The 13979-nt window shown below is 36.6% G+C and overlaps 2 protein-coding genes across 2 annotated transcripts in view; one reads left to right on the top strand and one right to left on the bottom strand.

The window, feature by feature from the left end:
- RAB1A (RAB1A, member RAS oncogene family) overlaps positions 1-13244 on the top strand; it is a 27094-nt gene extending 13850 nt beyond the window's left edge. The window contains exons 2-6 of the mRNA XM_029937486.1: positions 2892-2964; positions 7304-7399; positions 9221-9316; positions 10832-10963; positions 11433-13244. Of these exons, the coding sequence (XP_029793346.1) occupies positions 2892-2964; positions 7304-7399; positions 9221-9316; positions 10832-10963; positions 11433-11630 (595 nt within the window). The 3' untranslated portion in view covers positions 11631-13244. The remainder of the gene's footprint in view (positions 1-2891; positions 2965-7303; positions 7400-9220; positions 9317-10831; positions 10964-11432) is intronic.
- Positions 9371-13979, bottom strand: part of CEP68 (centrosomal protein 68) — a 29869-nt gene continuing 25260 nt past the window's right edge. The window contains exon 9 of the mRNA XM_029937480.1: positions 9371-10311. The gene's annotated coding sequence lies outside the window, so the exon portion shown is untranslated. The remainder of the gene's footprint in view (positions 10312-13979) is intronic.

Raw genomic sequence — 13979 nt, 5'->3', positions numbered from 1 at the left:
GGGGGGGGGGGCGCGGGATCTTAAGCAGGGTCCATGCCCAGTGCAAAGCCAACCAGGAACCAGGGACTTGATCTCAGAATCCTGAGATCATGACCTTAGCCCAAATCAAGAATCCAATGCTTAATGAATTGAGCCACCTAGCTGCCCCTAGAAAATCTAATTTAGAAGAGTGTAGTGATTACCCTTGTTAGCGCTATAGATTTCTGAACTAGAATAATCCATTTTTTTTCCACTCTAGTCAACATGATATTGTAGATCGAAAATCCAAATTCTTGGGGAATAAAGGAAAAATACATTTAAAGTCTCACTATTTGCTAAATTGTTCTTGACTTTGTACCAGAATTCTTACCTTATGCTTTCTAATTTTAGATTTGTGTATTTTGGTCAACATTTTTATTGTGTTCTGTTTTGTAAATTATAGAGAAATATCTTTAAGCATTCTCAAATCTCTGAATTCTCTTGAACATTTGGTACATTAATAATTTAGAAAGAAGCTACTACAGTAGTAGGTAATTTTAAATGCCCCAGTGCAAGTGACATGATACTGATCACACTCTCCAGGTGTGTGTATTCAGTAAGAGGAAAAAGTTTTGTGAGTTTGTTTGCCATTCTCCTCCAGGTCTCTTGTCATGTTAGTCTTAGAAATGATTAGTTTGTTGCAGAGAAGATTGTTTATAATAGCTGTGAACTTTATCAGAAACACATAAATTAACTGTTTTAAATAAAAGTTAAAAAGAATGTGATAATTTAAAAAGTTCATTTTTAGATCTTGTTTTTTTCCAGCCTTCTGTTTACCCTGAAATTGAGAAAGTTGTTCTTTAAGATAATGAACAACATTCGGGCAACATTTGTGCCCCAGTGCTGTCTTTTAGTGTAACAAGGTCCAGTACAGCTGATTCAGAGGGTGTTAACTGAGTGGTCACTGGATGCCTGGTACTGTGCTCTGGGAGAATGGTGATTTCAGAGCATTTGTGTCTAAATTTTGGTTAAAAGCGAAGTAGCTAAATTAGCATCGATGGTGTGATTATTCTTGCTAACTGAAATGTAAATTGTTAACATGTACTCATTGCTAATGTCCATAATTTTTAAGAATTTATTTGGTCTCGGGGCACCTGGGTAGCTCAGTCAGTTTAGAGTCCAACTCGATTTCAGCTGAGGTCACTATCTTACGATTTGTGGGTTTAAGCCCTGCTTCGGGCTCTGCATTGACTGTGCAGAACCTTCTTGTGATACTCTCCCTCTCTCTCTGCCCCTCCCCTGCTTGTGCTCTCCCTCTCAATAAATAAGTAAACTTTTAAAAAAATTTTATTTGGTTTAAGTGGGATGTCAGTAGTACTAATTTCAGTCAATAACTATACAGGCTAATAAAAGTTATTTGGTGTTCAGTATTATTTATTATGGGTAAACTTTTATAACTTTTTATTTTGTTGCTGACTAGGGCACTTTGGATTTTTTTTCTCTTTTTTCAGATATAATTAAGGACAATAAGTGTACTATAATAACTTGGTAAAACTAGAAAAAAATTTTAAAACATAATCACTGTGTAAACTAGCAATTGATGAATATTCACAGAGATAATTTTTTTTAAGTTTATTTATTTATTTATTTATTTATTGAGAGACAGACAGTGTGAGCAGGGGAGGGTCAAAAGGGAGACACAGAATCCAAAGTGGGCTCCAGGCTCTGAGCTAGCTAGCTGTCAGCACAGAGCCCAACATGGGACTCGAACCCACGAACTGTGAGATCATCACCTTGAGCCAAAGCCGGACGCTTAACCGACTGAGCCACCCGGGCACCCCCAGAGATAATTATTTCTGAAAGTTTTACATACTGCTTCCATTTAAATAACGATAATTATAATCTAAATTTAAATTGTGATTTTTGGGTTTCACCTTAAGTGTAAGTATCAGGTTTTTTTTTTTTTTAAATCATAAAGGACAAAACTGAAAATCATGAATAGATTTCCTTTAAAAAATGTATAAATTCTGGGTTTTTTTGAAATTACTTAGAAGAACACAGATGTAGTCCGAGTTGGAAAGGATCTATGAGGAACTGGGCAGTATGGAGAAGTATGGCCAGTATGTTGTCTTCTGGTCCAGGAAAGGATCTTGCTCCCTGAAGGAATCCCTGGGGCTGTTTTTTTAGTTAGTCCTGGCAGTTTAATGTACATAAATAGAGCCTAGCTTTCAGTGTTCTCCAATGTTTTAATATCAAGCTTAGAATATTGGTAAAGTTGTGTGTTGACATAAATAGCATATGATTTTATCACATCTCTAGTTCAAAATATCTTTATTTTTCTTAAAGTTTATTTGAGAGAGACGGAGAAAGTGGGAGAATGGCAGAGAGATGGAGAGGGAGAATCCCAAGCAGGCTCTGCACTTTCAGCACAGAGCCTGACACAGAGCTCAAACTCACAAACCATGAGATCATGACCTGAGCCAAAACCAAGAGTCAGACACTTAACCAATTGAGCCACCCAGGCGTCCCTAGTCTAAAATATTTTTAGGGGCGCCTCGGTGGTTCAGTCGGTTAAGTGTCCAGTTTCGGCTCAGGTCTTGATCTCATGGTTTGTGGGTTCAAACCCTGCGTCAGGCTCTGTGCTGCCAGCTAGCTAAGAGCCTGGAGCATGCTTCGGATTCTGTATCTCCCTCTCTCTCTGACCCTCCCCTGATAGCGCTGTTTCTGTCTGTCTCTCAAAAATAAATAAAAAACATAATAAAAATCTTTAAATATTTTTAATGCAGATTTCAGAAGTTAAATGGCTTCTGAAGCCATTCATGGGCTTTTCAGGAGTCCTCAAGTGAGCTGTTATTCTTGGCTTATATTTTTGTTGTAGAACTTACAGTGTGGTGTGCATTTTATTAATGTGATTTTTCTTTTTCTTTTTGCAGTGATTATTTATTCAAGTTACTTCTGATTGGTGACTCTGGGGTTGGAAAGTCTTGCCTCCTCCTTAGGTTTGCAGTAAGTTGAAATTGAAATGCGTTTAAAGAAATTTATGCTGTGTATTTTCTAGGTAGTCAAAGGTTTAAACAATTTTATTCAGAATAAAGTAGTTCTTCCAGAATTTATATATTTAAAAGTCTCCAAGTGTACATTCCCAGTGATATGTTGAACTCTTAAGTAGAAGAAATGCTCTTGATTTTAAGAAATTCAGCAAAGTATGATTATAAAGTTAGAATGTCTAACACTCGTAGTAGAGTTCAAATAGTTGGCTTGTGTTTAAGTGACTTGATGAAAAATGAATCTTCAAGTAAAATTTTAGTAGAATAAAAGAGAAAGTAGGGCCTGGTACAGACTTTGTTGTTTGACAGTGGCATAGTGTTCTGTATGCTACACCTTAAAAACAGATAGGTAACTTTGAACCTACTGAATAGAATCCACAGTCTCCATAGTCTTTATCAATTGCCTTCAAATTGAGCATGATTTCCTTCTCACTAAGTGATTGGTTCTCAGAGTATGGTCTAAAGACCTCTGGGAAATCATCAAGACTTTCTCAGAGGGTCCATGAGATTAAAACTTGTATCTTAATAATACTAAGCCATTTGTATTTACTAAATAAGTACTTACTTAGTAGTAAGGCAAAAGACATTTGCCTTTTTCAGTGTGTTGACATTGCTCTGGTGATGCAAGTGCGGTGGTGGGTAAAACGGCTGGAGCCTTAGCACCACGTCCAGGCGGTGCTGAGTGCCAGACTGTGCTCGGAGTCCTGGTATTTACCTGTGTTTACTAATGGGGCTGCAGGGGGGAGGGCGTGATTTTCACTTGAGCATCTTTGATGAAAACAGTAAAAGTGATTAATTTTTAAACATCTTGATCCTTGAGTAGTAGTATTCTTTTTTAAATATTCTGTGTGAAAAAAATGAGTACATGTAAAGCACTTGTTACTGCAGACTGAATGGAGTTATGTTGGTTGTCTTGAGGAAAATAAAATCACTTGTATAGTTGTTTGAGTTGTGAGCTGAACTAGCTGCCTTTTTCTTTTTTTTATTCTTTTCACTTGTTTCTCTTTGTTTTCCTTGAAAGAACAGCTGACAAACTGTAGTTATGTAGAATTTGTGGTATTGGGCAGACATTTTCTCCAGTACACTGAGACTGTCATTTCAAGGAAAATAACTGATAGCTTTTGCTACATGTAATAAAATTCAAGCTTTCAGGGGAAAATTAGAAGTTTAGAAAACTTGAAAATTCACTATGAACTTGACAGTTGTCATACTTACTATGACTTTTCTGATTGACAGTATTACTATCATTTAAACTATATAATATTTTATATATATGTGTGTGTGTGTGTACGCGCGCGCACACACACACACACACACACACACACACACACACACCAGTTAATGAAACCAAGGAATTGCTAGAATAAAACATGGGTGCTCTTTATCTTGAATGAAAATATTTCCTAATATGGAAACAAATCAGGAAAGAAAATATTAATTTGATTGCATTAAAATTAATGTTAGCACGTAAGTGTTAAAAAAACCAATGATGCTAGCAAAAAAAGTATACATGAGGAAGGGATGATATTCTCAATATATAAAGCACACTTACATATTAATATGAAAAGGCTGTTTCTCATAATGGAAATATACACAAATATATGAGTGAGCAGTTCACAGAAGAAGAAATACAAATTGACAGCAAATATGAAAAGTTCAATTTTATTTGTAGTTAAAGGACTTAAAAATTAGGTAGTACTTATTTTTTATTAAATTGGCAGATATTAAAATCGGGAGGCATCCATAATAGTAAATCAGCAATTTCATCTCTTGATGAAGATGGTTACAGCCTGAGGTGTCTGTGTTTCAAAGAAAATCCTCTCCAGGATGCCTGATGATCTAAGCCTCAGGTTTCAGAACTACCTACCTACGTAGTAGAATTGAAACATTTAAAAGAATACTGATTCCTGGGCCCCTAGAATCGAGTTGAGCTGCAAAAGGTATAAGAAAGAAATATACAGACACCTGGGTAGCTCAGGTAGTAAAACATCTCATTCTTGATTTCAGCTCAGGTAGTTAGTGAGTTTGAGCTCTGCATTGGGCTCTGCACTGACAATGTGGAGACTGCTTGCGATTCTTTCTCTGCCCCTTCCCTGCTCTTGCACACTCACTCTCCAAATTAATAAACTTAAAGAAAAGAAAAAAAGAAATGTGTAATAAGCTGTGGGAACACAGAGGGAAGAAACTCTAAACATTGACCAAGGAAGTAAAAGAATTTTGGACAGTCAGTATTGCCTGAACTCAAAATTGAAGAATGAATAAAAATTGTTACCCAGGGGTTGGAGATTAGGAGATATGCAGAAAGAGATGTTGAAACTTTGGACAGAAGGAAGTACATGTGCAGTGGCTCAGAGGCATTCAAATAAGGCACATGTAGGGATTTATAAGAATTCTAACAAAGCATTCGTACGTATTTCCAAAAAAGCACCTGTCATATAGGAGTGCTAAGTGTATGTTCATTGCACTCATTTTGTTCTTGTCCACTTTCTGTAGTATCTGATATTTATTAGACACTCAGTTAAGAACAAGTAAATAAGATTTTTTAAATGTTTGAGAGTGTGCACGAGCCGAGGAGGGGCAGAGAAAGAATCCCAAGGAGGCTCCTTGTGGTCAGTGTGAGCCCAATGTGGGGCTCGATCTCACAAACCGTGCATTTCTAAAAAACTGGACATTTTGGAGACACCTGGCTGTCTCATTTGGTGGAGCATGCAGCTCTTGATCTCGGGGTTCTGACTTCGAGCCCCACATTGGGTGTGGAAATATTTAAAAGTAAAACCTTAAAAAGAAAGCTGGACAACAGTGCCATTGTCAGCTTACAAATAAATATCCCAGATTATCTCAGAAATGTGATACCACAGTTGGTTTCAGTCAGGATTCAAGTATGGGCTGTACATTCCATTTAGTTGTTTACTGCTTGATCGAAGTTTTTCCAATCTCATTTTTTATTTATGTCTTTTACTTTTTGCAGAACCTGGGTAGTTGTCATACAGATTTTCCAACATTTTAGATTTGTCACTGTGCTTCTTTGTGGTGGCTTTAAACTTGTTCCTTTATCTCTCTTGTTACATACAGTAATTGGAAGCTCCAGAACTGTGCTGTTTTTATGGGTAGTCCCGTGTGGCTCCTTGAATTTAAATTAATTAAATATGAATAAAATTTAAAATTCAGTTTTTTCCATTAGCTTAGTGGTAACTGTATTGACTAGCACAGTTTATAGAACCTTTCCATCATCACAATGTTTTGTTAGACAGTGCTGCTCTTAATATATGTAGGCCCATCTTTGTTGGCAGAATACTTCATAGGGGTTACGTCGTGTTTGCTAAGATTATTCAGTGGGTTTAGGTGGTGATAGCTTGATCTCTCCTTTCACATATCTTTTCACAAACATTTTCACTTAAAAAAAGTTTTGTTTCCATTCTAAATAAAATGTCATGGCAGATACTTGAGAAAAATAGGTGTAATTTTAAGTTTATTTAGTTAAACATTATTCACGAAAAAACTGATGCACAGATGTTTATAAAGCAACATTATTTGTAAGAGCCAAAAAGTGGAAATAACCCAAATGTCCATCAGCTGATTGATGGGTGACAAAATGTGTTATATCCATATAATGAACTATACTCAGCCATAAAAAGGAATAAAGTACTGGTGCATGCTGTAACCCGAATGAACCTTGAAAACTATACTGAGTGAAGGAAGCCAGACATAAAAAGCCACATACATGATTCCATTTACACGAAAGTCCAGAATACACAAAGCCATAGGGACATGAAGTGAATTAGTCGTCCTTTCTGGACTCTGTGGGAAGAGGAGGAAATGAAGAGTGACTGCTGCTGGGACAGGGTTTCCTTTTGGGGAGATAAAAATGTTCTGCAGTTAAATAATGGTGATGGGTGTACAAGCTTTTAAAAGTCCTAACTAGGAAATAAAATTGACGTCCAAAAAAAATGGAAGAGGAGAATGACATCATTCCTTTGTGGCGAATATACTGGATGGAGGGTCCGGGAGGAGAACAAGAGTTTTGATGATTAACAATTAGAAAAGTCATTTGTAATCATTGAAAATACGAAACCTTTTTCTATATGATGTGTGCAAAGAGATGTTTGATTAAAGAACAGCTGTTGAGAAAATCCTAAGAAGAAACTATTAAATAATGCATTGTAATCAGAACATGAACTGAGTACTGGGATGGAGTAGCTGTTCTCAACATGTTATATCCTATAAACTTTATTGACTGTAGATAAAAGTTGACATTATGTTTTCTTTATTGAACATTACTTTTATTTTTTTCCCTTTAGGATGATACATACACAGAAAGCTACATCAGCACAATTGGTGTGGATTTCAAAATAAGAACTATAGAGTTAGATGGGAAAACAATCAAGCTTCAAATAGTAAGTAGTTTTTAGAATTTTGTTTTGGAAATTATTTTGGTAAAGTTAGAATGTATTCGTTATCTTTAGAATTTCATGTACCTATGATAGAGTGGTAGAATAAGAATTGTTTAGGTTAGAGATTCTCTAAGATTACCTTCCTAATTGAATTTTCTGTTCACAAAGCAGAGAAATACATCGGGAGGAGGGTCTAAATTGAAGTTTACCTTGTCCTAATAGTGAAAGCAGTTTGAGCATTTTCTGATGTCTTACTGTGCTGAATACTGTGGAGCATTAAGATACCTAGGAGAAGGTCTTCATATATGGCTTAGATGAAGGGTTTATTTAGTTCTTTCATATTTATTAGTGTGTACCAACTGTATAGAAACAATTTTATTGGAAAGGAACTTTTCTAACGTGTTTTATAGCTCAGAAAATTAATGGCAAGAGATTTCATGCTTGCCCTTACTGACAGAACCAAGTTACTCATAGCTCTCTTTTTTCAGTATTTTGTGTCCAGTGGCATCCTAGCCCGCTTATCCATCTTTCCATCCCCAATCCCAAATTACAAGTGGGCAGTTGTAGTAGTTCAGTTGTATCACCTTTGTGTGGGTCTGGGTACTGCCAGTGTGCACATGTCAGTGGTCTTTAAAAACAATTTCTTGGTATCTTTTGGTGTTGGCGTAGAAAACCAGTGACTAGTATAAGGAATTCTGGATGTGGAGTGAGAAAGGAAACTTGGATTTGTTGTCTTTGTTCTGGAATTAATAGTCAGTCATGTGTTTAACTCACTTCAGCCTTTTTCCTGAGTCTTCATTTCTTGTCTCTTCTAAGACCATGATGATACTTGATTTACTAACTCATAAGGTAGTTGTAAGAATGAGATCTAGTAGCTCTGTGTATGTGGATACAATAATGTGTGTGAAAGGCCTTTGTAAACTTCTGGGCATTATGTAAATGTTACTGGTGATGTGATATACCCAGATAAATGGATGTTTGGTTGCTTTTTGTCTTTTAGTTGCTCCCTTTTCTTACCTGCCTTTGATAAGAAAAGGGAAGGTACACTACAAAAGAAATGTCAGTTTCGATACAAGTGAACATACTTGATACTACAAATTAGGACTTGCAAGAATGTAATTACCAGAGATAGCCTGAAATACTTTCAACCACTGAACAGATTGCCTTCTGTATTGATTTTTCCCATTATATGTGGAGTGCCAACTTTATACTTGGCACCACAAAGAATATTTCAAAAGAGAAGTACCCAAGCCTCTAATCTAATTACTGATGGGAAATGATTGTTATATGTGATCAGTGGTCTCGGTAAGCTTTGAGTGTCTATTTGTGAAACATTCATTTATTATGACTTTCCTGGGCTAGAAGGCGTCTTAACAGATCATTCAGTCTTCCTTTCATCTTCAGTAGGAATTTCCTTTTGCTATCTGGTGCCCCCCCCTTTTTTTGAACATTTCTGGGAAGCAGCTACTTCTGGTTATAAGTAACTTCTGATTGTTACTTCTTTATGTTGAGCTAAAGCCAGTTTCCTTTAGTTTCTCTTATTCTTCTGCCTTTTGGAGCTGCCTAAACACGATTAATTTGTTTTCTGTTGGCAGCCTGCCCTCGTTAGATTGGTCTTACCACAACCTTCTACCTCTGAAGTCAGTCATTCCTTTCTGGAAGCATGCTTCCAGAACCTTTCATTCTTTGGGTCACTCTTGCATCATAGAAATGGTTTTTAAGACAGGATTCCTAAAATCAGATATGAGATATGTCAAATCTTGATACTCTCCAAAGCTACTTATTTAATGGAATTGTTTGGATTTCTTGATTGTTTTATAATAGTGGGACACAGCAGGCCAAGAGAGATTTCGAACAATCACCTCCAGTTATTACAGAGGAGCCCATGGCATCATAGTTGTGTATGATGTGACAGATCAGGTAAGTTCCAGGAGGAAATGAATTGTGTTACAATGACAAAGTAGGAGATCGCTATTGGATAAGTATCACATTCTTTTATTTTGTGTATTTGGCATCAGTATTATTGACAGGGCAAATTATTTTGTCCACTCTCAAATAAGTCACATTAAAGAACATTAGAGACGCCTGGGTGGCTTAGTTGGTTGAACATCCAACTTTAGCTCAGATCATGATCTCACAATTCGTGAGTTGGAGCTCCACAATCAGGCTCTCTGCTGTCAGTGTAGAGCCTGCTTTGGATCTTCTGTACCCTCTCCCCGCTCCTTCCCTGCCCAAGAACTCTTTTCCTCTCTCAAAAACAAAGTACGCATTAAACAATTTAAGGCAGTACTTTTTAAAAAACAGGTATATTAGTTTTCTCCCCTCCATTACACCTAGTAAATTGACCAACCAAAATTTTGTATTTTCCCTAAGTAGAAAATTTAGTAATTGGTTGTACATTTGCTTGCAAGAGACTCTGCTTACAATGATCAATTAATAACTGATCATTTTGACAAGAGTTCATAGGAGCGGTGGATTGTTTGCTGTATACTGTGTTCTTGGTTTTAAATACTAGCAGCAATTTGCTAGTCATTAGACCTCTCAGAGTTGCAAAAGCGAGATTAGTGGTCTCTGTATGGAGGAGTGGTTCAGAAATAGGATGAGCTGGAGGAAGATTTTAAGAGGAAAATGAGTATTTAAAAATTAGCTGTTACAAGAAAGTAGGGAGGAGGGTGTAGAGATGGTGTGAATAATGTGGTCCCAGGGCCATCAGTGTTCTTTTGATCAGAAAGAAAATTTCAGGGTCTTTTTTTTTTTTTTTTCCTATCAAAGAATGAAAGATAAACTGAAAATTAGGATTTATTTTTCTTGTGTCAAATGTTAAGTCTCCTCTCAACTATGAAGTTATAGCTAATTAGGAGATAACTAGAATCATACACTTTAGAGTCCATGCCATTAGAAATATTGGGTGATACCTATAGGAAAAAAAGAAATGCTAATTTAAAAAATCTTAAATCATTACCATGAAATACTTAAATAAGAAAATTTCCCTCCTTTAAATAGGTCTGTGGAAAAGAAAACAAGCATCTTTACTTTGGACTGACTTATTTGATAATACCTTTTGACAATTCTAGTACTAACACTTTAGGTAGGCTCTTTTGTTCATACACCAAAATCTTATCAAATTTCAAAAAACAGGTTTTTATAGGTGCATTTAATAAGTTGCTTATTCCAAAACAGATTTGACTGAACTGTCTTTAATGAGGAACTGTATTTCCCTCCCTTAAGCTTATTAATGTCTTCATCCTATAAGGATGTATAGTCATTGTAATAGATCACTTCACTTTCTTCCTGGCACTGTAGTTACTTTTTGTAGCTAGGCTTGTCTCACCTAGTTCTTCACAGGCCAGGAAAGACACTTCTGTTTTCACGTGCTTATTTAGAGCAGTTGTGTCCAGACTGTATGATCATTCTTAAAAATGTCTGTCTTCTTAGGAGTCCTTCAATAATGTTAAACAGTGGCTGCAGGAAATAGACCGTTATGCCAGTGAAAACGTCAACAAGTTGTTGGTAGGGAACAAATGTGATCTGACCACAAAGAAAGTAGTAGACTACACAACAGCAAAGGTATGTTTCAAGTTTGATTTTTCAAACTGAATTTGAAGGTGTTTAGTTTGAATTATATATGGGTATGGAGACACACAACAGCCACAGCCATCTTACAGCTTTTAAAATACGTGCACTAGAGAGGCACTTGGGTGGCTGAGTCAGCTGAGCACCCGACTTTTGACTTCTGCTCAGGTCATGATCTTACGTTTTGTGAAATTGAACCCTGTGTCAGGCTCTGCACTAATAGCACAGAACCTGCTTGGGATTCTTTCTCCTCGTCTCTCTGCCCCTCCCATGCTTGCCTTCTCTCAAAAACTTTAAAAAAATATTAAAATACATGCAGTAGAATATGCTGATAATGGCAATTCGTGTAGTGTCTGTTCGGATTCAGTGAACTTAGTCATTCGTTCCTTCGCCCCCCTTTTCAGATGACAGAAATGCACTAAGTGGAAGAAACTCTGTTAATTAAGCCTTACTGTTCTCTTAGGAATTTGCTGATTCCCTTGGAATTCCATTTTTGGAAACCAGTGCTAAGAATGCAACGAATGTAGAACAGTCTTTCATGACGATGGCAGCTGAGATTAAAAAGCGAATGGGTCCTGGCGCAACAGCTGGTGGTGCAGAGAAATCCAATGTTAAAATTCAGAGCACTCCGGTCAAGCAGTCAGGTGGAGGTTGCTGCTAAAATTTGCCTCCATCCTTCTCTCACAGCAATGAATTTGCAATCTGAACCCAAGTGAAAAAACAAAATTGCCTGAATTGTACTGTATGTAGCTGCACTACAACAGATTCTTACCGTCTCCACAAAGGTCAGAGATTGTAAATGGTCAATACTGACTTTTTTTTTATTCCCTTGACTCAAGACAGCTAACTTCATTTTCAGAACTGTTTTAAACCTTTGTGTGCTGGTTTATAAAATAATGTGTGTAATCCTTGTTGCTTTCCTGATACCAGACTGTTTCCTGTGGTTGGTTAGAATATATTTTGTTTTGATGTTTATATTGGCATGTTTAGATGTCAGGTTTAGTCTTCTGAAGATGAAGTTCAGCCATTTTGTATCAAACAGCACAACCAGTGTCTGTCACTTTCCATGCATAAAGTTTAGTGAGATGTTATATGTAAGATCTGATTTGCTAGTTTTTCCTTGTAGAGTTATAAATGGAAAGATTACACTATCTGATTAATAGTTTCTTCATACTCTGCATATAATTTGTGGCTGCAGAATATTGTAATTTGTTGCACACTATGTAACAAAACAACTGAAGATATGTTTAATAAATATTGTACTTATTGGAAGTAATATCAAACTGTATGGTGATAAGTATTGTTTTAATTCTTATGGTTAAAGGGAAATAGAGCCTTGCATTATACTCAAAACAGCCATTTGTGTGTGCAACCAGGGCACTCTAGACCTGTCTTAGAGCAGCATCCAATATGCTTGCCAGATAATACATCCAGTAAGTGACCTAGGGAGGCTTCTGTGCTGTGTAGGCAATTTAACCAGGCTTAGTGGTTCAGGGAGACTAAATTGTATGGAAAACGAGTTTAGAATGTATGCTATCTAGTCTCTTCTCTCTTATCCTTCAAACCATTTGAAATGGCTTCATTGATCAACATTTTGTTAATTCTTCTGTGGTAGAGGTGAAAAGCAGCGTACCTTTCCTGCTTGGCAAGTGATCAGACTAATGTGTGTGCTGATACTGTTTCTTCTGCGCTGAGTCAGATGTCTATCTTCTCCACGATTGTATAATTGTGGTAAAGGTAAAGCATTAAAGGAGAAAGCAGGAAATTTACTATTGATCACCCTGATTTTAGGAATTACATCCCTAAAAATTAGCCGGAAACACAAATGTGAGGTGGGAATGATAAATGAAAAAAATGTATTTATTTCAGTGGAATTTTGCACACGTGAAAAATTTTGTTGACTAGGACTTTAAAGATCCTAAGGTTTTTATTGCGGGGGAAATGAAACTCTTTTGCTAACGACGGCATTTTGAGGTGGTAGAAGTCAGATTGTTTCCTTGGGGTTGAAATAGCAGCCAAAACATTCTTTACTTGGGCGCTTGGGATGTGGCTGTTGGCAACACATTTTATGGTGGGATCTTTAATCTGGTGATAAAATTTAAACTAAAAACAAGCCAAAAATGATAGGTTCCTTTATTTTCACTAAACAGGCAATTGAAATACATGGTACAAAAATAAGTGGTAAGATTATTGTAAAATGAAATGAACAGAATAAATATTCAGTTTAATTTTCCATCTATGAGAATTTCACAATAAAATCATAGTTTACTTTGTATTATAGATGTGCTTGTTGGATCTATTCATCCTCACATAAGGCAACTGAAAAATCCCTCAAGATACCAACAGTTAATGTGGATGAAGTTGGTTTTTTTTGTTTCAGAAGTTTTTTGCCTCACTGATACCGTAAAAAGGGGGAAAGAATTCAGAAGCTATTTCCTGAAACAGAAGAATACTACAAATGCTAGTGTGATGCTGTGCACTTCAGTTTTATGCAGCAAGCTCTTCCAACTGTCAGCTTACTAGTGAGCTAGCAAGAAACAGGACATGAATTTACTTTAAGCTGTAGGCATATTTACATAGTTTTGAAAATCTAGTGTTCTTGGTTCTTTCCCCCACACCAGTCAAGCAAAGATGTCTTGAGTACAAACACTTTAAGCTACTATGGGCTTTAATAATTTGTTCATTTAATAAGGGGAATTCCCACTTGTATGTCAGTGGCTTCCATGAGTTAGCTTACATAAGGGGAGTGTCCTAAGCCTGTTTGATCACAAGCTCTGGAAAGTCCTTGCAGAGTGACAAGTTTCTTTTAGCATACACGTTGCCATTGCAGCATATTTTATGTCTACCCTACTTTAGGTTCCAATTTAAAACAGGCCTGGATTGGTATTGTTTCCTATCTGCAGATGAGCCTAGCCGTGAACCTGCAACATGGACCCAGGTCTGGAAACTGCCAGTCCAGCTCTTAGTACTACTACTTCCCTGTGGACTTCAGTTCTACTAATTTTAAAGG

The sequence above is a fragment of the Suricata suricatta genome, chromosome 4 (genome assembly GCF_006229205.1).
Source record: "Suricata suricatta isolate VVHF042 chromosome 4, meerkat_22Aug2017_6uvM2_HiC, whole genome shotgun sequence".
Classification (NCBI taxonomy): domain Eukaryota; kingdom Metazoa; phylum Chordata; class Mammalia; order Carnivora; family Herpestidae; genus Suricata; species Suricata suricatta.
Note: the sequence above shows the minus strand (reverse complement) of the source record. Positions and strands in the feature narration are given on the sequence as shown.